Source organism: Bufo bufo, chromosome 4 (genome assembly GCF_905171765.1).
Source record: "Bufo bufo chromosome 4, aBufBuf1.1, whole genome shotgun sequence".
Lineage (NCBI taxonomy): Eukaryota > Metazoa > Chordata > Amphibia > Anura > Bufonidae > Bufo > Bufo bufo.
In genome coordinates, this window is record NC_053392.1 from 447,695,497 (window position 1) to 447,721,751 (window position 26,255).

A 26,255-nucleotide genomic window follows, 5' to 3' on the forward strand; every position below is an offset into this window, starting at 1 on the left:
CTGGGTCTGTCACATAATTAACAACAGGAACGATCTTACCCAGCGATGTCACGGGTTCGGCAGTCCCAGAATCCAAGGATACTCCCGGATTCTCCATTACAAAATCACCTGCAGACTCCTGACTGCAGTAGTTGCTACGAGAAATGCCGTGACTCCATCCTCCTTCAAGATGTGGAGTCACACTCTCTGGAGACCTGTCCTTGGGATCTCCAGCCGCAGAATATGAGCCACTTGCACCGTTCCATAACTGCTGGGCAGCCGCACGCTGTTGTGGTTGGTTGCCCTTAGCAACATCCTTGCAGATCCTCGGCACATCCTCTCTAGGACTCTGTCTCCACTGGTAGGGAACATTCGACCTCCTGAGAGCTGAACCGCTCTCCCCTTCTTTATCTTCCCGACAGTTGCCCTTGGCAACGGCATATCTTTGCTTTTCCCCCAATAGTCCCGGCACACCACCAACCTCTTGGAACTTTGTACAGGGTCCATACAGTGTTGAGAACCCATTTTTCAAGGCCAGCTGCAACTGTGCCTTCAAAGCCTCTCGCTCTGCATCAAATTTCAGCAATTCATTTTTAGTGTAGCCAATTGCTATGGCCATTTCTTCTGCCTGCTGTATGCGCCAGCGCTGCCGGACGGTCTCTTCCCCGAGACCCATGGTAGCAGAAAAAAAAATTCAGCCACAAGTCCACTTTTGCTGGGCTACTGGCCCTTTAATTCACTGCAGTTTTACTTGCACCACAGCAAAATAGTCCACAATAGCATGAGCAGCACATGCTCCACCGAACAAACAGGCTTCCGGCCCTTTAACTCCAGCACAGCAGGATTCAGCAGCACCTGCTCTTTCTCGTCGTTGCCCCTAGCAACCGACCGTTGCCCTCTCATGGACAACTTGCCCGCATCCTCCACCAATTGTAAGGGATCGTCTCTTATTCGGGGGTCATTCTCACAATGATCTTCATTGACCACAGGGTTAGGGGCCAAACATTGCTTTTATTTGGCACCTCAGCAAAACCAAAACAAACAATACAAATAAAACACCTGCCCGGCTGGGCTCTAACTAAACATGAGGACTTCTTACCCCACTAAAAGCCCCGTTCACACACGGGAAGAACATGCGGCTTTTCCCAGCCTAACAATCCAGCACTTCCAGGCTATAACAAAGTCCAGTACATTTTGGGGGATTGTGGCCCAGAAGTCCTCCTGACTCTTGCCTAGCGACCGTCGATTCCAAGACCTTGCGGAGTCCCCCAAAGTTCAGACTAACACCTAGCCCCGTGGCCCCTCAGCCAGCTCGGCTGAGCCCACTTGTACAGAGCCTTCCCAGGCCTCTGCTGCACACAGACTCTTCCTCCTCCTAACAGTCTGGACTAGGCTCTTATCCCAGACTGATTGTTCCACCTGGTGCGGCCTCTGACCTGCTGATTGACAGCGAAGAAATGGAAACTCCTGCCATATCTCTCCCCTAGCAGCCGTGAGGCCTGTCACTGCCTCACAATATATATATATATATATATATATATGTATATATATGATCCTCTCTTATCTGGGGGTCATTCTAACAGACTTGACTTTGCTACGGACACTAGATTAAAGTCCAAATGATGCTTTTTTTTCAAGCACATCAGCACAAAGCGGCAACCAAAACATAAATCCTCAGACGTCTGGCCACTGACAGTCTTTCCTTCTTTATCGGGATCTGGGTCTACCACCCAGCTCCCCAAAACACATCACCAGTGTTTACCCCACACACAACCTGCTCCTTTCCCAGACTGGGAGCCATACCCAAGTCCAGCAACAGGATTAAATAGCATCGCTGGACATGGGCATATTCCAAAATCCCAGACTGGAGCATGGGGAACAGGCACCCACCCAACAATTTGCCGGTTCCCCATGCTAACTATCTTGGTGTCCACCAACTAACTTAGTGGCCATCTATACCTAGGGCCTTTACTCCATGTAAGACGGGTGCTATGTCCCAAGGCACATGTCCAAAGCCCAAATGTAAAAAAGGAAAATCGGACAGCACTCCAGGTAAAAAAAACTAAGATTTATTCACCCAAAAAAGGAAGCAATGTTTCGGCTCAACAATAGAGCCTTTCTCAAGCATCAAACACAAGTGCTAGTGACCAATATATAAGCCAAACAATTCATTTAATTGGTGAACATGAAGCCAGAAATCCGTGTACAATTCATGACATAATTAATCAATATACAAATAAAAATACTATATTTCATTAAAAACCAGTGATCAATGTCATGTCATATACTGTATATGCAGTGTTACAGTCATATAATAGTGTTGCGTAAAGTGAAAAGTGAATAAATATATAAATAATAGAGTGCATGTATACATTGTAATGAGGTATATATTTCAATAAAAACATAAATAAAAATCTAATCAAGGGGTGGAGACCAGAGAGCAAGGAACCTATAGTCATACCCAACAGGTGGATCCAATATGCTGTAAACTGTAGCGCCATGTTTGGCGTCTAGAAAGTCACAGTGCGCATACTCCAGGGGACGGCATAGGTGCGCGGAAACAGGAAGTGACACGCAGCGAGAGACCACGCCTGCGCAACTCAAAGCTGTTCCACACATCGCCGTCTTTAGTGTGGTTTCTATCAGATAGAATTGTGTGCATGCGCACAGACACAATGAGATAATACCACCATATCAGTGGCGGATTAAGTGCATGATAGGCCCGGGGCTGTCTAACCAACTTGGGCCCCCCCCCCTCCCCCCCCCCCCCCCCCCCCCCCCCCCCCCCGTCCATTTTAGTTTAGTTTTTTTTTGTATGAAGAGGCTGCGGTGCTTCATGAGTGCCACAGTCTCTTCTTAGGCCAAATGACATCTTCAGACAAAAAAAAATACCCCAAAATGGGTCCTAAACTGAAAAATTTGTTCATCAAATTTAAAATACATATAATTATAATAAAAAAGACATGGAGGAGAATACAGCACCACATACCTTTTACATCCAGTGACATCTCCTGTCATGTAGAACTTCTCTTTCCTCTTCTCCTCCGTTTGACCCAGACCACCGTGGCACATTCTTTCAGCCGCATCTCGTCTCTACAGTTTGTAACACAGACACGTTAGATTTCTCAATTTTTCCATCAACCTCCTCATCCTGGTGTCCCCACAGTGTCATCCTGCTGCCACTACCAATACTGTGCCCGTTTTGCTCCCCAATGTCCAAGGTACTATACTGCTTAAAAAATAGTGACCCTAATAGACATAATTGGAGTCATTTATCAAACTGGTGTAAAGTAGAACTGGATTTCCAAAAGAGATGTCAAATATGAAAGGTGGAATCTGATTGGCTGCTATGGGCAACTAAGCCAGTTCTACTTTACACCAGTTTGATAAATTACCCCAAATGTTCCTATAGTGTCTACAGCAGCTATAATGTCCCCCAGAGTGCCCCAAGTAATAATACCTCCTTCTATTGTGCTCCAGGCAATAATCCCTGTATAGTGTCCCCAAAAATAATAGAATTGCCCGTACAGTGCCTCCCCAATAGCAACACCCCCATATAGTAATTTCCACCACACTGCCCCATATAGTAATCCCCCCATAGTAATTTGCCCCCACACAGTAATTTCCCCCAAACTGCCCCCATATAGTAGTTTGCCCCACACAGTAATTTCCCCTACATAGTAATTTGCCCCACACTGCCCCTACATAGTATTTCCCCCCACACTTCCCCCACATAGTAATTTCCCCCCACACTGCCCCCACATAGTAATTTCCCCCCACACTGCCCCCACATAGTAATTTCCCCCCACACTGCCCCCACATAGTAATTTCCCCCCACACTGCCCCCACATAGTAATTTCCACCACACTGCCCCCACATAGCAATTTCCCCCACACAATAGTTTCCCCCACACTGCCCCCACATAGTAATTTGCCCCCACATAGTAATTTCCACCACACTGCCCCCACACTGACCCCACATAGCAATTTACCCACACTGCCCCCACATAGAAATTACCCCAAACTGCCCCCAAATAGCAATTACCCCACACTGCCCCCACACAATAGTTTCCCCCACATAGTAATTTGTCCCCACATAGCAATTTCCCCACACTGCCCCCACATAGAAATTACCCCACACTGCCCCCACATAGCAATTTCCCCCACACAATAGTTTCCACCACACTGCCCCCAGAAAGTAATTTGCCCCCACATAGTAGTCCCTCCCATAATAATTTGGCCCCACACAGCCCCATATAGTAATTTGCCCCCACACTGCCCCCACATAGTAATTTGCCCCCACACTGCCCCCACATAGTAATTTCCCCCTACACTGCCCCATATAGTAATTTGCCCCCACACTGCCCCATATAGTAATTTGCCCCCACACTGCCCCATATAGTAATTTGCCCCCACACTGCCCCATATAGTAATTTGCCCCCACATAGTAGTCCGGCTCCCATAATAATTTGCCCCCTCATAGTAATTTGCCCCCACATAGTAGTCCGGCTCCCATAATAATTTGCCCCCACATAGTAATTTGCATCCACATAGTAGTCCGGCTCCCATAATAATTTGCCCCCACATAGTAGTCCCTCCCATAATAATTTAGCCCCACACAGCCCCTACATTCCCCCTCCCATGCACTCGAGGTCTCTTCCCTAATATGTCCTACTCTGTGTGTCGTCCCCCAAAGTAGGCACATGAAATAAAAAAAAAAAAAATGAAAAAAAAAAAATGAAAAGCTAAATACTCACCGTCCAGGGCCAGGCACTTGATCGCAGACGAAGGCGGGATGAGGCAGGCGTGCACACTTCAATGTGCTGTGTCCCGGCACAGGCGCGTGATGACGTCATCACGCACGCCTGCGCCGGGATTTCACTACCGCATAGGCCTCAGGCCTACTAGGCCTGAAGCCTATGGGCGGTGATAGGCGACGGGACAGGGAGCTATGCGCTCCCGTGCCCCGCCACAGTATGTGGGCGTTCGGGTCGGCGCTGGGCCCCCCAGCGGTACTGGGCCCAGGGCTGCCGACCCGAACGTCCTATTGTAATCCGCCACTGCACCATATTGGACTCAGGCAGGCTACCCAAACGCTAAGTACGAGCCGTTATGGAACTCATGTGGCTCCGAAAGAACTGCTCAGATTACCACCACAGATAGGGGAGGACACACCTCTTCAGGGGGATGAAACCTTCCCAACCTCGGCACCCCAGACCAACATGCACTGCATGTTAGTGCAATGCATATTGAATAAGTGTGCCTGGTGGTATCAGTGTATCGCAGTTGAATCAGGGAATCTCCTGATGGGCAGAACAGATATGAGTGGTTTCTAATGTAAGCCCCAGAAAGTGACTTCATTTACTGAACTGGTCCTGAAAGAATTGGGGTTTGGAAATGTTCTTAAAAATTTTAAGATTTGCTTCTAAACTTCTAAGCCTTCTAACGTCCCAAAAAAATCAAATGTCATCTTCGAAATGATTCAAACATGAAGTAGATATATGGGGAATGTAAGGTAATAACTATTTTTGGAGGCATTACTATCTATTATAAAAATAGAGAAATTGAAATCTGGAAATTTTGCTAATTTTTCTATATTTTGGGTAAATTTTGTATTTTTTTTTATAAATTAAAATTAAATTATTTTACTCAATTTTACCACTGTCATGAAGTATAATATGTGACGAGAAAACAATCTAACAATGGATTGGATAAGTAAGAGTTCTAAAATTATCACCAAATAAAGTGACACAGATTTGCTAAAAATGGCCTGGTCCTTAAGGTGAAAAATGGCAGGGTCCTGAAGTGGTTAAACAGTATAAAAATGCAACAGAGCAGTGTGTTTTTAAAAAGTCTATTTGATACTTCCAGCTGTTACCTATTTACCCATAGCTAAATATGTCACTGTTCTCTTAAGGTACTAATGTTGACGTCACGTTAAAAGGGTTGCGTCATCTCAGACAATGGTGGCATATCGTTAGGATTTGCTACCATGTAATTTAGATGTGGATTCCACCTCTGGCACCTGCTCCTGACTACAGAAACGGGTCCCCAATACGAAGGAGAGTGCACTGTACATGCTCAGCCACCACTCAATTTATCTTTATGGGAGTGCTGGAAATAGCCAAGCCAGCTCTCGACTGAAGTGAATAGAGGCCGACTGTGCTCACACTGTGTGCTGTCGTTTATTTTGGGGGCCTTTCTGCAGATTGAAGCGGGTCCCAGACGTGGAACTTGCACCTATCTGACATTGCAGGCATATCCTAGCGATATGCCAATATCTGAGATAAAACAACTCCTTTGAAGAGCTTGAAATTAGGGTACTTTCACACTTGCGGCAGGACGTATCCGACAGGCTGTTCACCATGTTGGATCCGTCCTTCCGCTATTTCGCAGTGCTGCCAGACCGCCGCTCCGTCCCCATTGACTATAATGGGGACAGGGGCGGAGCTCCGGCACAGCACGGCGGTGCACGGCGAAAGCCGCCGGACTAAAAAGTAGGACATGCAGGACTTTTTAGCCCGGCGGCTTTCGCCGTGCACCACCGTGCTGCGCCGGAGCTCCGCCCCCGTCCCAATTATAGTCAATGGGGATGGAACGGCTGTGCGGCAGCACGGCGAAATAGCGGAAGGACAGATACGACATGGTAAACAGCATGTCGGATCCGTCCTGCCGCAAGTGTGAAAGTAGCCTTAGGCTGGGTTCACACGAGCGTGTCTGGATTAGGTCCGGATGCGTCCCGGTGTATTGCGGCAAACCCGCGCGAGTAGAAACGCAATTGCAGTCAGTTTTGACTGCGATTGCGTTCCGATGTTCAGTTTTTATCGGGCGGGTGCAATGTGTTTTGCACGCGCGTGATAAAAAAACCGACTGTGGTACCCAGACCCGAACTTCTTCACAGAAGTTCAGGTTTGGGTTAGTTGTAGTGTATATTGTATTATTTATAAGGGAAAATAATAGCATTGAAAACAGAATGCTTAGTAGGTGATCAATTGAGGGTTAAAAAAAATAAAATAATTAACTCACCTTCTCCTCTTGATCGCGTAGTTGCCGGTCTCTTCTTTACTTCTATTATTTTATTTTTTTTAACCCTCAATTGATCACCTACTAAGCATTCTGTTTTCAGAATGCTATTATTTTCCCTTATAACCATGTTATAAGGGAAAATAATACAGTGAATAGACTGTCACCTAGCAACCATGCGTGAAAATCGCACCGCATCCGCACTTGCTTGCGGATGCTTGCGATTTTCACGCAACCCCATTCACTCTATGGGGCCTGCGTTGCGTAAAAAACGCAGAATATAGAGCATGCTGCGATTTTCACGCAACGCACAAGTGATTCGTGAAAATCACCGCTCATCTGAACAGCCCCATTGAAATGAATAGGTCGGTATTCAGTGCGGGTGCAATACGTTCACCTACCGCATTGCACCTGCGCGGAAATCTCGCCTGTAACGGACCGTTTCAGCAGACAAGGGGTTAAAATCCGTTTAGGCAATATGCCCCTTTCTGAGAGACAGGCACAGCTACTGCAGAACACCAATGTCCCGAACTGGATACAAAGTAGCACTCCAAACTGGAACCTCACGAATAGCTGCTAGCAGACGAACAGGAATCAGCTTACACTCCTGGCAATCAGTCTCTAACAGCATACAGCGGATCCCCCCAATAACGAGACAAGGCTCCGTGTTGAGGGTCAAGGTGTAAGGAAAAAAAAAAAATCATCATTTTCCGCTAACTTGTGACAAAAAATATAAAATTCTAGGAACTCGCCATGCCCCTCATACCTTGGGGTGTCTTCTTTCCAAAATGGGGTCACTTGTGGGGTAGTTATACTGCCCTGGCATTTTCCAGGGGCCCTAATGTGTGGTAAGTAGGTAAATGACCTGTGAAATCCTAAAGGTGCTCTTTGGAATGTGGGCCCCCTAGATGCGCAAAGGGGCCCACATTCCTTTTATGAGGGCATTTTTAATCCCAGACTTCTTCTCACGCTTTAGGGCCCCTAGAATGCCAGGGCAGTATAAATACCCCACATGTGACCCCATTTTGGAAAGAAGTCACCCCAAGGTATTCAATGAGGGGCATGGCGAGTTCATAGAAATTATTTTTTTTTGGCACAAGTTAGCGGAAATTGATTTTATTTATTTTTTTCTCACAAAGTCTCCCTTTCCGCTAACTTGGGACAAAAATTTCAATCTTTCATGGACTCAATATGCCCCTCACGGAATACCTTGGGGTGTCTTCTTTCCGAAATGGGGTCACATGTGGGGTATTTATACTGCCCTGGCATTCTAGGGGCCCTAAAGCGTGAGAAGAAGTCTGGAATATAAATGTCTAAAAAAATTTACGCATTTGGATTCCGTGAGGGGTATGGTGACTTCATGTGAGATTTTATTTTTTGACACAAGTTAGTGGAATATGAGACTTTGTAAGAAAAAAATAATAATTTCCGCTAACTTGGGCCAAAAAAATGTCTGAATGGAGCCTTACAGGGGGGTGATCAATGACAGAGGGGTGATCAATGACAGGGGGGTGATCAGGGAGTCTATATGGGGTGATCACCCCCCCTGTAAGGCTCCATTCAGACGCCTGTATGTGTTTTGCGGATCCGATCCATCTATCAGTGGATCCGTAAAAATCATGCGGACGTCTGAATGGAGCTTTACAGGGGGGTGATCAATGACAGGGGGGTAATCAATGACAGGGGGGTGATCAGGGAGTCTATATGGGGTGATCACCACAGTCATTGATCACGCCCCTGTAAATCTCCATTCAGACGTCCGTATGCGTTTTGCGGATCCGATCCATCTATCAGTGGATCCGTAAAAATCATGCGGACGTCTGAATGGAGCTTTACAGGGGGGTGATCAATGACAGGGGGGTAATCAATGACAGGGGGGTGATCAGGGAGTCTATATGGGGTGATCACCACCGTCATTGATCACGCCCCTGTAAAGCTCCATTCAGACGTCCGTATGCGTTTTGCGGATCTGATCCATCTATCAGTGGATCCGTAAAAATCATGCGGACGTCTGAATGGAGCTTTACAGGGGGGTGATCAATGACAGGGGGGTAATCAATGACAGGGGGGGTGATCAGGGAGTCTATATGGGGTGATCACCACCGTCATTGATCACGCCCCTGTAAGGCTCCATTCAGACGTCCGTATGCGTTTTGCGGATCCGATCCATCTATCAGTGGATCCGTAAAAATCATGCGGACGTCTGAATGGAGCTTTACAGGGGGTGATCAATGACAGGGGGGCAATCAATGACAGGGGGGTGATCAGGGAGTCTATATGGGGTGATCAGGGGTGATCAGGGGCTAATAAGGGGTTAATAAGTGACAGGGGGGGGTGTAGTGTAGTGTGGTGCTTGGTGCTACATGTTGCTGAGCTACCTGTGTCCTCTGGTGGTCGATCCAAACAAAAGGGACCACCAGAGGACCAGGTAGCAGGTATATTAGACGCTGTTATCAAAACAAGCTGGAGATCCACTCGCTTACCTTCCGATCCTGTGAACGCGCGCGCCTGTGTGCGCGCGTTCACAGGAAATCTCGCGCCTCGCGAGAGGACGCGCCGGCGCATCCAGGCGGAACAATCAACCACCTCCAGGACGCGTCGCTGCGTACGGCGGTCCGGAGGTGGTTAAACACACAATGGGACAATGGCACAATAGAAACACACCCAGCATTTTCCTCCCAAGCTGACAAGTTACACTTATTATAAATTGTTAAAACTTTGTGAGTTTACATTGGCCATACATATAACTTACATCAATTTAAACAGTATAACTTGGGGACAAACCTATCCAAAATTCACTTGAATAGGTTCAGGGGTTTAAAAGTTAGTATGGGCCATAATCCTGAGGCAAGAGGCTGATAAACAGGCCTCTCCAAAACCCAGTGGCGAGGTTGGTTTCGCCACACATCTCCCCCCCCCCAGGGAAGACTAACCAGATACCTGACCTCACGCCGGTCGGAACCTGAGTTAGTCTGGCAGCCCACCCACAACCCAATACTGGACCTGTTGCATTTGGTAGCCGGTCTCTGTCCAGTGAGTCCACCAAGGTTATGTTGGAAGCTGGTACTCCCGGTCTCTGTGTTGCTCCCTGGCTTAGAGTCTGGTTGTTGGAGGGGGAGACCGACTGTCTCTACCCCCTGTGCTGTAGGTGCAGAGACCACGGTCCCATCTGCACTGTTGCGGGGGTTACTGTCTCCCCCTGGTGCATTAAGCTGCCGCTGGGGAGAGGGGGTAACGAGCTCCTCTCCCATACATATTTCCAGATGCTGGGGAGGGCGACCGACCGTCTCCGCTCCCAATACAGTGTCCTGCTGCTGGGGAAAGGAGACTGGGCTCTCTATTCCCTGCTGGACACTCTGCCGCTGGGGAATGGAGACTGGGCTCCCAATTCCCAAAAAATCACTCTGCTGCTGGGGGGCAGGAACAACTACCTCTGCCCCCTGTAACTCAGCCTGCCGCTGGGAAGGGAGGACGCTGCTCTCCTCTCCCTGCATTTCACACTGCCTTCCCGGCATATCACTCTGCTGCTGGGGGGCAGGGACAACTACCTCTGCCCCCTGTAACTCAGCCTGCCGCTGGGGAGGGAGGACGCTGCTCTCCTCTCCCTGCATTTACAACTGCCTTCCCGGCATATCACTCTGCTGCTGGGGGGCTTGAACAACTACCTCTGCCCCCTGTAACTCAGCCTGCCGCTGGGGAGGGAGGACGCTGCTCTCCTCTCCCTGCATTTCACACTGCCTTCCCGGCATATCACTCTGCTGCTAGGGGGCAGGAACAAGTACCTCTGCCCCCTGTAACTCAGCCTGCCGCTGGGGAGGGAGGACGCTGCTCTCCTCTCCCTGCACTTCACACTGCTGCTGGGGAATGTAAACTGGGCTCCCAATTCCCTGCAATTCACACTGCCGCTGGGGAATGGAGACTGGGCTCCCGATTCCCTGCTGGACACTCTGCCGCTGGGGAGGGGAGACTGAGCTCTCTCTGTCCTGCAACTGTAACTTCCGGTGGAGGTCCACCCAACGTGGCAGCTGACCGTCACCTTCTGCCCGGTATAGTAGGGTCTTGAACACTAGACTCCTCACGAACTTCACGTATTTCTCAGCTGGATTGGGTCCGAAGAAGTTCAGCCGCAACCACATCATACGGTCAAATTCTTCCACAGAGTATCTGTACTCCACTGCTGGTTCCATCCTGGTGCTTTTAGGGTCGTTGTACTGAGACATGCGTTGCCCTTAAGTTATAAAATCCAAAGAAATGGTGTCTCCTGTAGCTGTCCTTCTGGCTGTAGGAACGATCCCGCTGCTTGCCACCAATGTAACGGACCGTTTCAGCAGACAAGGGGTTAAAATCCGTTTAGGCAATATGCCCCTTTCTGAGAGACAGCCACAGCTACTGCAGAACACCAATGTCCCGAACTGGATACAAAGTAGCACTCCAAACTGGAACCTCACGAATAGCTGCTAGCAGACGAACAGGAATCAGCTTACACTCCTGGCAATCAGTCTCTAACAGCATACAGCGGATCCCCCCAATAATGAGACAAGGCTCCGTGTTGAGGGTCAAGCAGTGGTCTGAGGTGCTGGCACACCCAGCCTGGTTTTTATTACAGTCTTTTCAAATACAGGACCGCCCACAGGGAGGTATAAAACAACCAATCACATATCGGTTACATCCCACATATTCCCTCCCCTTATCCTGAGAGGAAACTCAATTACACATACAGTTAAAACATACTTTCTACCTAACTTTCATAACTCTAAAACCATACATCACATTCACATAAAAATTACATATTCACAATCAATCCATTCAGGGGAACAACATATTACAAAATGGCATGAATCAGACCAGGGGTTGAAAAGTTAGTAAAAGTATCTTTTGGGCCCTGGCTGGCAGCATGGCAATCTGGCTCAAGCAGGTTTTACAGAGACAATACATCCCCACAATGCATCATGGTTTCCTCCTCTCTGCCCTGGAGACACCCGAGGCGTAATCCAATTATCTCTCAAGAGAAAGAGAAGTCACCAATACACATGCGGATATAACAGGACAGACATCACCCTTTAAACACATAATGGGACAATGGCACAATCGAAACACACCCAGCATTTTCCTCCCAAGCTGGCAAGTTACACTTATTATAAATTGTTACAACTTTGTGAGTTTACATTGGCCATACATATAACTTACATCAATTTAAACAGTATAACTTGGGGACAAACCTATCCAAAATTCACTTGAATAGGTTCAGGGGTTTAAAAGTTAGTATGGGCCATAATCCTGAGGCAAGAGGCTGATAAACAGGCCTCTCCAAAACCCAGTGGCGAGGTTGGTTTCGCCACATCGCCCGTGTGAACGCAGCCTTAGATAAATATCTTCATAAAAGACCCTGAATGTCATCCACAACTTTTCAGGGGAACTGGAGCACTTTTTATGCAGGCTGAATTTATTTGGATGAAATGGCCCAACCAATTTGGATGAATCAAATCCAAATTGAATTTCTCATCATTATTACCTTCAAACAACTCCATGCCCTCCTATACCCAAAGCAGCAAAAGAGGATATTACATGCTCCAGAGCATGTAAGGCTACTTTCACACTTGGGCAGGACGGATCCGACAGGCTGTTCATCATGTCGGATCCGTCCTGCGGCTATTTCGCCGTGCCGATAGTCAATGGGGACGGAGCGGCGGAGCTCCGGCGCAGCACGGCAGTGCACAGCGAAAGCCGCCGGACTAAAAAGCCTGACATGCAGTATCGCCGTGTCGCCGTGCACCGCCGTGCTGAGCCGGAGCTCCGCCCCCGTCCCCATTATAGTCAATGGGGACGGAGCGGCGGTCCGGCGGCACGGCGAAATAGCCGCAGGAAGGATCCCACATGGTGAACAGCCTGTCGGATCCGTCCTGCCGCAAGTGTGAAAGTACCCTAACTCTGCTGCACAGAACATTGTAGCAATGTAACAGCTTAATTACTGTAGGTTAGCAAGCATTATGAACAGTGCGACCAACATGTGCACTGCCCCTCTAGTCAGAGAAGAGACTCGCAGAATCCTTGTTTCAGGTATCATGGGGGTCCCAGCTATTTATTGGGTGGCCACTTGCTTCACCCCAAAAAGCCGTACATTATAGGCCATGCCTTCAATTCCGCAAAGCCATGACCCTCTCTCAATAATGTTGTCAGCAAAAGGACAAAAAAAAAAAAAAAAAAAGGACTATAAGACCTAAAGGTGAGTAGAGATGTCGCAAACATAAAATTTTCCGTTCGCGAGCGGCGAACGTGAATTTACGCAAATGTTCGCGAACGGGCGAACCGCCATAGACTTCGATGGGCAGGCGAATTTTAAAACCCACAGGGACTCTTTCTGGCCACAATAGTGATGGAAAAGTTGTTTCAAGGGGACTAACACCTGGACTGTGGCATGCCGGAGGGGGATCCATGGCAAAACTCCCATAAAGGGCATAAATCACCTAACATACTTAAATTGTTTGGAATAACGTGCTTTAAAACATCAGGTATAATGTTGTATCTATCAGGTAGTGTAAGGGTTACGCCCTGCTTCACAGTGACAGACCAAACTATGGCAGACCAAACTCCCCGTTTAACGCACCGCAAACAACCGCAAACAGTCCATTTGCACAACCGCAAACTCCCCATTTGCACAAGGTTGGATACCAAGCTAGCCATGTCCCGTTCCTTGTCCTCACTGACGGCATTGAAGGTCTCTTCCTCCACCCAGCCACGTACAACACCAAGGGTCCCCGAAAGGTGACAACAAGCCCCCTGGGACGCCTGCTGTGGTTGGTCTTCCACCTCCTCAAAGCCACCTTCCTCCTCTGACTCCTCTTCTTCAGACTCCTCTCTCTGCGTTGCCGCAGGTCCAGCAATCGACGACGACAAGGCTGCCTCTGGTGGTGATAGTGACCACAACTCTTCCTCTTCATGCTCATCTACGGCCTGATCCAGCACTCTTCGCAGGGCACGCTCCAGAAAAAACGCATATGGGATGAGGTCGATGATGTTGACTTGGGTTTGACTGACCAGGTTTGTCACCTCCACAAAAGGACGCATGAGCCTCCAGCCATTGTGCATGAGCGTTCAGTAACGCAGCCAAAAAATACCCAGCTCCGCAGAGGCTGTCCTCTTTTTTTTTTAATTAAAAAAATCTGTTCTTACCAGTTTAATCTCTGTTTTGTCCCCTATCAGGGGCCGGTGTATGGAATAGATTTTAGGAACCGGGAGATGGAAAAAGATGCTTGGTTGGTCCTCTTACTTCCAATTTGGGGCACTGCGCGTGTGCCGTGCAATGTACTATGCTACCCGATATGAGTGGTATGTTAAGTAGTACTATTCCTATCAGTTTAATCCCTGTTACGTCCCCTATCAGGGGACGTGTATGGAATAGATTTTAGGAACAGGGAGATGGAAAAAGATGCTTGGTTGGTCCTCTTACTTCCAATTTGGGGCACTGCGCGTGCACCGTGCAATGTACTGTGCTACCCGATATGGTATGTTAAGTAGTACTATTCCTGTTTAATCCCTGTTAGGTCCCCTATCAGGGGACGTGTATCGAACAGAGTTTAGACAACCGCAAAGAGTTGTCAATAGTTGACACACTCATGACATAAATTTTATTCCTCTATGCGTCAATCTTGGTGTAGTGATGACTGTGCTCGTGCGCACGTTTGGGAGATTGCAGGCGATGGCGGTTTTTCACAGCCTATGGTCGTGCTGAGGTAGTTCAGTTACAGTTAAGTGACCCAGAAAACAATGATTCTGCAGTGTGGGCCCATTGTTGGCCTAGTAGGCTTTAATGATCACCTTAGATGATCACAAAGAAAATTAATGTTTTTTCTATGCAAAATTATCCAGCCGATCGCTTTTGGTCTGTTCACAATGAAGCAACGACCTTATCATCTGGGGTGTGCCAACATTGCCAACACACTCAGAGGTGATCGCTTCATTGTGATACGCAAGCCCCTTTACCACAACAAGGTAACGATCACGAAGGGGAATTGACAAATGTATGTGCCTTTTTTTTTTTTTTTTTGCAGCCACAGTGTAGCATTAGACGCCAGAAAAATTAGGCATGCACACATGCCTGAAAAAACAGGTATTGTTGCAGCCACTGCTGTAGCAGCAGCCGGAAAAATTTATGTTTTCCAGGCAGAAAGTGCCCTAAAACATTGCGGCTTGAACCCTAGTTGGTGGCGGAGTAGTCACGCAAGTCATCCAGCATGCAGAGAATAAATACAGCAGCATGTGGACCATTTTTAGCCCAAGGCATCTCATCAGGCCTTTTTTAGTCAAATGCATCCCCCACTGTCAGTCCCTTCGGGATCCATGCCTCATTCATGTTAATAAAGGTGAGGTAATCTAGACTTTTTTGACCTAGGCGACTTCTCTTCTCAGTGACAATACCTTTTGCTGCGCTGAAGGTCCTTTCTGACAGGACACTTGAAGCAGGGCAGGCCAGAAGTTCTATTGCAAATTGTGATAGCTCAGGCCACAGGTCGAGCCTGCACACCCAGTAGTCAAGGGGTTCATCGCTCCTCAGAGTGTCAATATCTGCAGTTCAGGCGAGGTAGTCTGCTACCTGTCGGACGAATCATTCTCTGGGGGTGGACCCCGAAGGGCTGTGGCAATGCGTAGGACTTAAAAAGCTCTGTATGTCCTCCATCAACAACACGTCTGTAAAGCGTCCTGTCCTTGCCGGCGTGGTTGTGGTAGGAGGAGGATTACTTTCACCTCTTCCTCTGGTAGATTCCCGTTGTGCTGTGACATCACCCTTATACGCTGTGTAAAGTAAACTTTTTTACTTGTTTTGGAACTGCTTCATCCTTTGCGACTTCCGGTAATTCGGTAACATTTCAGCCACTTTCTGCTTATACCGGGGGTCTAGTAGTGTGGCCACCCAGTACAGGTCGTTCTCCTTCAGCCTTTTTATACGAGGGTCCCTCAACAGGCATGACAGCATGAAAGACCCCATTTGCACAAGGTTGGATGCCGAGCTACTCATGTCCCGTTCCTCGTCCTCACTGATCTCATTGAAGGTCTGTTCTTCCCCCCAGCCACGTACAACACCACGGGTACCAGATAGGTAGTGTTGTACGTGGGATGTACCCTGGGATGCCTGCTGTGGTTGGTCTTCCTCCTCCTCAAAGCCACATTCCTCCTCTGACTCCTCTTCCTCAGACTCCTCTTCCAGCATTGCCGCAGGTCCAGCAAGCAATGCTGATAAGGCTGTTTCTGGTGGTGATGGTGACCACAACTCTTCCTCTTCCTCTTCACGCTCATCTACGGCCTGATCCAGCACTCTTCGCAGGGCACACTCCAAGAAGAAAACAAATGAGATGATGTCGCTGATGGTGCCTTCAGTGCGACTGACTAGGTTTGTCACCTCCTCAAAAGGATGCATAAGCCTACAGGCATTGCGCATGAGCGTCCAGTAACGTGGCAAAAAAATACCCAGCTCTGCAGAGGCTGTCCTAGCACCCCGGTCATACAAATACTCGTTGACGGCTTTTTTCTTGTTGGAGCAGGCGGTCGAACATTAGGAGTGTTGAATTCCAACGTGTCTGGCTGTCGCAAATCAAGCGCCTCACTGGCATGTTGTTTCACCGCTGAATATCGGAAAAGTGTGCCATGGCCGTGTAGGAACGCCTGAAATGGCCACACACCTTCCTGGCCTGCTTGAGGACGTCCTGTAAGCCTCGGTACTTATGCACAAAGCGTTGTACGATCAGATTCAACACATGTGCCATGCACGGCACATGTGTCAACTTGCCCAAATTCAATGCCGCCAACAAATCGCTTCCGTTGTCACACACCACTTTGCCGATCTCCAGTTAGTGCGGAGTCAGCCACTGATCCACCTGTGCGTTTAGGGCGGACAGGAGTGCTGGTCCGGTGTGACTCTCTGCTTTCAGGCAAGTCAACCCCAAGACGGCGTGACACTGTCGTATCTGGGATGTGGAATAGCCCATGGGGGTGCAGTTGATGTGGAGCAAGATGCAGCTGCAGAAGAGGACTCAGCCGAGGAGGTTATCGAAGAGGATGGAGTAGGAGGAGTAGAGGAGGTAGCTGCAGGCCTGCCTGCAAGTCATGACGGTGTCACCAACTCCTCTGCAGAGCCACGCATTCCATGCTTGGCAGCTGTCAGCAGGTTTACCCAATGCGCAGTGAACGTGATATACATGCCCTGACCGTGCTTTACAGACCAGGTATCAGTGGTTAGATGGAACCTTGCCCCAGCACTGTGTGCCAGACATGCCATGACTTCCTCTTCCACAATAGAGTACAGGTTGGGGATTGCCTTTTGTGAAAAAAAAATTGGGCCGGGTAACTTACACTGCGGTGTCCCAAATTTTTTGCCTACTAATTTTTTGAAGGCCTCAGACTCCACCACTTGTATGGTAAAAGCTGGCGGGCTAAGAGTTCCGACAAGCCAGCTGTCAGATGCCGGGCAAGGGGGTGACTCTGTGACATTGGCTTCTTACGCTCAAACGTTTCCTTGACAGACACCTGACTGTGGGCAGATGAGCAGGAACTGCTGAAGGTGAGAGGCGGAGTGGCAGATGGTTGAGAGGGGGCAAGGAGGACAGCAGTGGTTGACGTGGCTGAAGATGCTGGACCAGGAGGAGGATGGTGGCTTTGAGTTTGTGTGCTGCTTGTACACATCATGTGTTGATTCCATAGGTGTTTGTGATGTGAGATCGTGTGCCTTCACAACGACTCAGTTTCTTTTGGCACAGGTTGCAGGTTGTTTGTCTGACTGTGCCACTAGCTCCTTGCAATGACCTCCCCCTGCTTCCAACTCGTCTCCTCCTCCTCTCTGTCTCCCCATCTGAACTTTCCCCCTGTTCTTCTTCTCTTCGAGCGGGCACCCCCGTGACATCCACGGACACATCGTCATCATCAACCACTTCACTTGTATCTGACAACTCAGCAAAGGAAGCAGCAGCGGGTACAACATCATCATCATCACACCGTACGTCCATGTGTGTAATGCTGCCTGACTGAGACATATCCCTGTTATCTACATCCTCTGGCAATAATGGTTGCGCATCACTAATTTCTTCCAACTGATGTGTAAATAACTCCTCTGACAGATCAAGTGAAGCAGCTGTGGTGCTAGTGTTGGTGGTGGCGGCAGGCGGGCGAGTGGTAACTTGAGAGGTGCCCGAAGCTGAGCTGGAGAAGGATGGTGCGTCAAGGTTCCGAGCGGAAGCTGTAGAAGATTGGGTGTCCTGTGTTAGCCAGTCAACTATGTCCTCAGAACTTTTTGAGTTCAGGGTACGTGGCCTCTGAACACTGGGCATTAATCTAGGGCCGAAGGAAATCACAGCACCATGACCACGACGGCCCCTGCGGGGTGGCCTGCCTCTGCCTGTCATTTTTTTTTTCGATTAGTGGTACTATGCGTGCAAGGTACTGTGACACCAGATATGAGTGCTGGGCACTGGCAGTAGTGGGCACAGTACACGCTGTGGGCCTGAAACACACGCTTGCAGGAAACTGCAATTATTATATTACAGTGAAAAAATTGTTTTACTGTTTTAAATGAAAGCTACTGTGTTACCAGATATGAGTGGTGTCACTGGGCACTTGCAGTAGTGGGCACAGTACACGCTGTGGGCCTGAAACACATGCTTGCAGGCAACTGCAATTATATTACAGTAAAAAAATTGTTTTACTGTTTTAAATGCAAGCTACTGTGACACGAGATATGAGTAGTGGGCACAGTACACGCTGTGGGCCTGACACACACGCTGGCAGGCAACTGCAATTATATTACAGTGAAAAAATAGTTTTACTGTTTTAAATGCAAGCTACTGTGACACCAGATATGAGTGGTGGCACTGAGCACTGGCAGTAGTGGGCACAGTACACGCTGTGGGCCTGAAACACACGCTTGCAGGCAACTGCAATTATATTACAGTGAAAAAATTGTTTTACTGTTTCAAATGCAAGCTACTGTGACACCAGATATGAGTAGTGGGCACAGTACACGCTGTGGGCCTGACGCACACGCTGGCAGGCAACTGCAATTATATTACAGTGAAAAAATTGTTTTACTGTTTTAAATGTAAGCTACTGTGACACCAGATATGAGTGGTGGCCCTGGGCACTGGCAGTAGTGGGCACAGTACACGCTGTGGGCCTGACAGACAGGCTGGCAAGCAACTGCAATTATATTACAGAGGGAAAAAAAAGCAGACTGAAGTACTAGCCCTAAAAAGGGATTTTTGGGGTGCTGTCAGGACGCTGTCCTTACAGCAGATCAGATGAGTCTTTGAGGACTGGAGTGGACACAAAACACTGGCCTAGCTAACGATTTCCCTATAAAATCAGCAGCAGCTGCACTGTCCCTCCTCTCACTAACACTGCAGCTTCCGAATGAATCTAAGATGGATGCTGTCCTTGCTTTTTGATAGGAGGTGGGAGGGTCTGGGAGGGAGGGTATGCTGCTGATTGGCTGGAATATGTCTGCTGACTGAGGTACAGGGTCAAAGTTTGCTCAATGAAGACGTATAGGGGGTGGACCGAACATCGCATATGTTCGCCCCCCCGCGGCAAATGCGAACAAGCTATGTTCGCCGGCGAATAGTTTGGGACATCTCTAAAGGTGAGCTGTGCAGAGAGACATCTCCGCTGGCTCTAATGACTGACTGAAGGTGACAGAAGCCTCAGTCAGTCAGTTTATGCCTGCAGCTCACACTCAGACAGTGAAATGCTGCTGTCTGAGCATGGAGCCATTGAAATGGAGGACACCCTAGCATCCCATGCATCTTACGTTTTTTTTTTCCCTCAAGAGCTTAGAGATAGGGGTGCAAAAGTAGCAGCTGCACCTCGGCTCTGGTGCCTGCGAGGGATAGAATGCCATAGAATAATACCCCAGTAATACAAGTAGGTGGAGGGTCGCATTACAGATTTTCCATTGAGCCAAAATTACACTCATGTTAACTAGACAGAAAATTATATGTTTAGCAATTATATATTGTTTTATGATATAGAATGACTTGTCAGTAATGCAAAAAAATATTCTTAACAAGGTCTGAAACCAAGATTCTTGGAAAATGCTAATAGTAAATAAAAAAAACATTGTTTTGCTTGTCTTAGAAAAGGTGAAATAAAAATTATATAAACTTTAATCTTCTAGGTATACTCTTATTCCAACATCTGTGATTTTGGGATTTGGAGGTGCACCATTGTGGGCTGCAAAATGTACATATCTGACAGTGAGTGGAAATCGATATGCTGAGAAAGTTGGAAAGGTCGGGAAAGATATTGTTAATCAATATTTTGGACTTTTTTTCCTAATATTCCAATCATCTGGCGTATGGGGGAATTTAATTTCATCTTTAATATTTGGACAAACACCAGATGCAGGTAAATACAGTAAGAATATACAACAGATTATACAAATATATAGTAGCATATAGTAGAACATTGAATAACATCAGGAAAAAGCAATAATTGTATATACAGTACAGACCAAAAGTTTGGACACACCTTCTCATTCAAAGAGTTTTCTTTATTTTCATGACTATGAAGGCATCAAAACTATGAATTAACACATGTGGAATTATATACATAACAAACAAGTGTAAAACAACTGAAAATATGTCATATTCTAGGTTCTTCAAAGTAGCCACCTTTTGCCTGGATTACTGCTTTGCACACTTTTGGCATTCTCTTGATGAGCTTCAAGAGGTAGTCCCCTGAAATGGTCTTCCAACAGTCTTGAAGGAGTTCCCAGAGATGCTTAGAACTTGTTGGCACTTTTGCCTTCACTCTGCGGTCCAGCTCACCCCAAACCATCTCGATTGGGTTCAGGTCTGGTGACTGTGGAGGCCAGGTCATCTGGCGCAGCACCCCATCACTCTCCTTCATGGTCAAATAGCCCTTACTTTCAAAGTTTGCCTAATTTTTCGGCTGACTGACTGACCTTCATTTCTTAAAGTAATGATGGCCACTCGTTTTTCTTTACTTAGCTGCTTTTTTCTTGCCATAATACAAATTCTAACAGTCTATTCAGTAGGACTATCAGCTGTGTATCCACCTGACTTCTCCTCAACGCAATTGATGGTCCCAACCCCATTTATAAGGCAAGAAATCCCACTTATTAAACCTGACAGGGCACACCTGTGAAGTGAAAACCATTTCAGGGGACTACCTCTTGAAGCTCATCAAGAGAATGCCAAGAGTGTGCAAAGCAGTAATCAAAGCAAAAGGCTACTTTGAAGAACCTAGAATATGACATATTTTCAGTTGTTTCACACTTGTTTGTTATGTATATAATTCCATATGTGTTAATTCATAGTTTTGATGCCTTCAGTGTGAATCTACAATTTTCATAGTCATGAAAATAAAGAAAACTCTTTGAATGAGAAGCTGTGTCCAAACTTTTGGTCTGTACTGTATATGTGTTTGTACCATATAGTAACCGGTACTTAAAATGTAAGTTTATCTCTGGAATCTGTTACCAAGAAATTCAATTAATTTAATTTAATGATGGTGACTAGTGATGAGTACATTTCTTGAAATTCTATTTGGATTTGGTTATGATTATTCAGGCGATTTGATTTAAGTCAGAATAAATTTAACCCGAATCAAAAGTGCCCTTAAAGGTTGTGGATGACAATATAGGGTTTCCTTGGACTGTATGCAAGTCAGTTCAAGCTCTTAAACACAAAGCCAGCATTAATTGTAAGTGACAGCAACAAATATGACTACTGGTGGTAACAAACAGCAACAAATATCTCTGTAGCATTTTTTTATGTTTATTTTATTTATTTTTTAAGTTGGGTGGGAAATACATGCTTCCATCTCGGGTTATTTGATCATCTATTCTTATCTTTCCTGCCTTTTGATCTGAAAATTTAGAGAAATTTGCCCAAATCAAATTGGCAACACTTGAACTTGACACAAATTTCTGGTTAATCCAGGTCGAATTTGATTTGTTTATATTCGATTTTGCTCATTTTGAAATAATACTTTCACTTAGTGATCAGTTGCTTCATTCTGGGAAAAAGGCAGTTTAATCCATATGCAAATGAGCAGTTAATTGTGCTTAAGCGAGCCACTCTGCACACCTTTGCTCTTATTACATCCTCTGCTAATCCATCCCTCTCCTTCTTGATTGTCAGGGCCAAGAAAGAGACACAGTGTCTAGCAGAGGCAGTAAGAGAAAAAAGGGTGCAAAGAGTGGCTTAGGTCTGCCTTTTGTGCATTAACTAGTTGTTTGCATATGGATTAAAAGTACTTTATCTTCAAAATAAAAAAATACCTTTAACTTAGTGATATGTTATCATTACATTAATCTGAGCTAGCCTTACAAGGCATTGTGCCTAGTCTAAAAGTGAATTCCCTGGTGACAGACTCCCTTTAATATGTTGTTTTATGTGTCATAATTACATAGTTGTTAAGGTTGTAAAAAGATGAAAGTCCATCAAGTCCAACCTGTAATCCTGATATATTGATCCATGGGAAGACAAAAATACAAAAACTCTTTGAGGGAAAAAAAATCCAACTTCAATGTGGCAATCAGAACAAATCCATGGTTCAACGTCCATCTTCCTTTTAAGGAGGGGTTGAGCCAAAGGGAAAGGGTGTATAGAACATGATTTCTATAGATTTTCATAAGCCTCAATGTTATTTTAAAATAAAAAGTGATCAAAACATTTTATGAAGCAATCTACTGTATTTACTGTGACCAGCCCCTGTGGCAGGCTATTCCGGAGATTCACAATACTGTAAAGATCATGTTTAAGAACCGCTTTTTGGTTCGAAACATGTCGATCTGATGGGAGGTGTCGGGAGTTGAAGTGCCACTGCTTTGTATTGTTGTTTCTACGCTGGAAAAATACTGCTGGAACTTCCTTTTTCTGTGCTGGATTTTCTTTCTTTTGTAAGCTGTAAAAAATTATTTTCACCTCTTATGATTGAATCATTTTTTCTCCAGGCATAAGGAGTGGCCCCTTGTTTTTTTGAGGGGGTTTAACACAGAATAGCTTCTCTCAATATTTTTTGTATTTATATATTTATATAGATTAATTATGTCCCCCCTTAGATGTCTTTTTTTCAATACTAAACAAATTCAGTTTGTTTAATCCTTGCTCTTAGCAAAGATTTCCCAGGCCCTTTATGAGTTTAGTTTCTCCCCTTTGCACTTTTTGCAACTCCACAGTATCCTTTTTTATGCACTGGTGCCCAGAACTGAACTGCATATTCCAGGTGAGGCTTACCAATCCTATGTATGGCAATATTACATCCCTGTCCCACGAGTCCATACCTCTTAATACCCAATTCTGTTGGCCTTAGAGACAAGTGACTGGCATTGCATGTTGTTGTTTTTTTCTCTGATCTACTAATACCCCTATATTCTTCTCAACAAGGGTCTCTAGTAGTTCTTTATACTTTTTAAAGGCTAAAGCTGACCCCTCAGATTTGTATTTCTTAAAGGCCCTCTTTTTGTCATTTATTTCCCTTTTACACTATTTGTAAGCCATGTGGGGTTTAATTTTATTTGTTTGTACTTGTTACCTCTAGGAACGTATATACAGTTGCAAGAAAAAGTATGCAAACCCTTTGAAATTATATAGATTTATGCACAAATTGGTCATAAAATGTGATCTGATCTTCATCTAAGTCACAACAATAGACAATCACAGTCTGCTTAAACTAATAACACACAAAAAATTTAATGTTACCATGTTTTTATTGAACACACCATGTAAACATTCACAGTGCAGGTGGAAAAAGTATGTGAACCCCTAGACTAATGACATCTCCAAGAGCTAGTGAGGTGTCAGCCAACTGGAGTCCAATCAATGAGATGAGATTTGAGGTGTTGGTTACAGCTGCCCTGCCCTATAAAAAACACACACCAGTTCTGGGGTGGCTTTTCACAAGAAGCATTGCCTGATGTGAATGATGCCTCGCACAAAAGAGCTCTCAGAACACCTACGATTAAGAATTGTTCACTTGCATAAAGCTGGAAAGGGTTATAAAAGTATCTCCAAAAGCCTTTCTGTTCATCAGATCACGGTAAAATAAATTGTCTTTAAATGGAGAAAGTTCAGCACTGCTGCTACCCTCCCCAGGAGTGGCCGTCCTGTAAAGATGACTGCAAGAGCACAGTGCTCAATGACCAATTTGTGCAGAAATCCATATAATTCCAAAGGGTTCACATACTTTTTCTTGCAACTGTATATACTAATCCAAAGTAGATTTAAAGCACTCCCATTTAGCATTTGTGTCATTATGTGGTAATATTTGCTCCTGGCATATTTCCTGAAGTACATCCCTCAACAAATTACATTTGTTTTTTGCAGTTTAGTTGGAACATAATTATATTGTTTTCACTGTTACCAATGTTTTCATGGACAGAGACATTTTCCACAGGCTCTTCATTGTTAAAAATTACTAGATCCAGCAAAGCATTGCCTCTAGTAGGACGTTCTACAAACTGGCCCATAAATTTATCCTGCAAAAATGTTCTCCCTTTTGCAGCAGAGGCAGAACCATGTGCCCAATTAGAGATGAGCGGGGTTTTTTTTTAATTCTATTCGGCCGGTTCGGAGAAATTTGCTTCGATCCGAATTTATTTGCAGCGAATCGTAGTAAAAAACTGCTATTTCCGGGCTGTAGAGAGCCTTTATAGGGGTGTAGAACACTGTGCCTTGCAGTAACACGCATAGGGAGTCTGCTGTAGTAGTGAAACAATACTGTGAGTCAGTATGACAGGTGTCGCTCTTAGAATCACTGCACACTTCACTTATTTGGGCAGTCACGGGGCCAACACTGACCAAATAACTCAAATATGAACTCAGCCTTACAGGGTGATGTTAGCTTCAAGAAGCAGCGCACTCCTTTTACAACTTCGCCAACTGATTCCACATAGATGTCTACAGAACCTGTTCTATTAAATGCGTATACAAGTAGAGCCTGCCCTGACAGAGTGGAGAGGGTGTCAGCAGTAACTTTATGTTGACATCAATGATTAGACCTTCCTCTGATCCGTAAGAACAATAACCCACAAAAAACGTATCCTGTCTGTGAAGCATACGCCTTCACTCGGTCAGTATTTGCTTAATAATCCATCAGTATTGCTAATGCCAAAAAAAAAAACAGGAGTGGATCTAAAACAGAAATGACACGTAAATGGAATATTTGCATGTCTTCTGTGTTTTGTACCCACTCCTGCTTTTGGCTACCAATTCATAAGCCAATTCTGATGGGACCATACAGGCCTTACAGCTGCTATATAGACAGGAACCGTTGTGTGTCTCATTTTTCCTTCCTTCTGACAGATCAGAAGAAAGGTCAAATAAATCATTATGTCAGCCAGTCCAAAAGGCAAAATAGTGGCCCAGTCATGAAGTTGGGAGGGTGAGAACAGCATGAGAAGTCCACAGAGTGGCCCTATGACATAGTGGTGAGGTGGAAGCAGCATGAGGAGGCCACAGACCTGCACGTTGACAGTCTGGAGGTGGCAACAGTAACAGCATCAGAAGGATACCACAGATTGGCAAGGTGACATACTGTGGAGATGGCAGTAGCAGCAGCATGAGGAGACCACAGAGTGGCAATGTGACATAGTGTGTAGATGACAGTAGCAGCAGCAGCAGGAGGATACAACAGAGTGGCAAGGTACAATAGTGTGGATATGGCAGCAGCATTAGGAGACCAAAGAGTGGCAAGGTGACATAGTTTGGAGGTGGCAGCAGCATGAGGAGACCACAGAGTGGCAGAGTGACATAATGTGGAGATGGCAGTAGAAGCATCAGGAGGATACCACAGAGTGGCAAGGTAATATAATGTAGAGATGGCAACAGCAGTAGGATACCACAGAGTGGCAAGGTGACATAGTGTGGATTAGAGATGGCCCGAATAGTTCGCCGGCGAATAGTTCCCGGCGAACATAGCTTGTTCGCGTTCGCCGCGGTGGGCGAACATATGCGATGTTCGGTCCGCCCCCTATACATCATCATTGAGTAAACTTTGACCCTGTACCTCACAGTCAGCAGACACATTCCAGCCAATCAGCAGCAGACCCTCCCTCCCAGACCCTCCCACCTACTGGACAGCATCCATTTTACATTCATTCGGAATCTGCATTCTCAGTGAGAGGAGGGACAGTGCTGCTGCTGCTGATTCAATAGGGAAAGCGTTAGCTAGGGCAGTGTTCTGTGTCCACAGACTCATCTGCTGTAAGGACAGCGTCCTGACAGCACCCCAAAAAGCCCTTTTTAG

At 46.2% G+C, this 26,255-nt stretch overlaps 1 protein-coding gene across 1 annotated transcript in view; it reads left to right on the top strand.

Moving 5' to 3' along the window:
- The window catches only part of UNC93A (unc-93 homolog A), a 428,511-nt gene that overhangs the window by 187,460 nt on the left and 214,796 nt on the right, over positions 1-26,255 (top strand). The window contains exon 3 of the mRNA XM_040429404.1: positions 20,158-20,387. Coding sequence (XP_040285338.1) covers positions 20,158-20,387 — 230 coding nt within the window. The remainder of the gene's footprint in view (positions 1-20,157; positions 20,388-26,255) is intronic.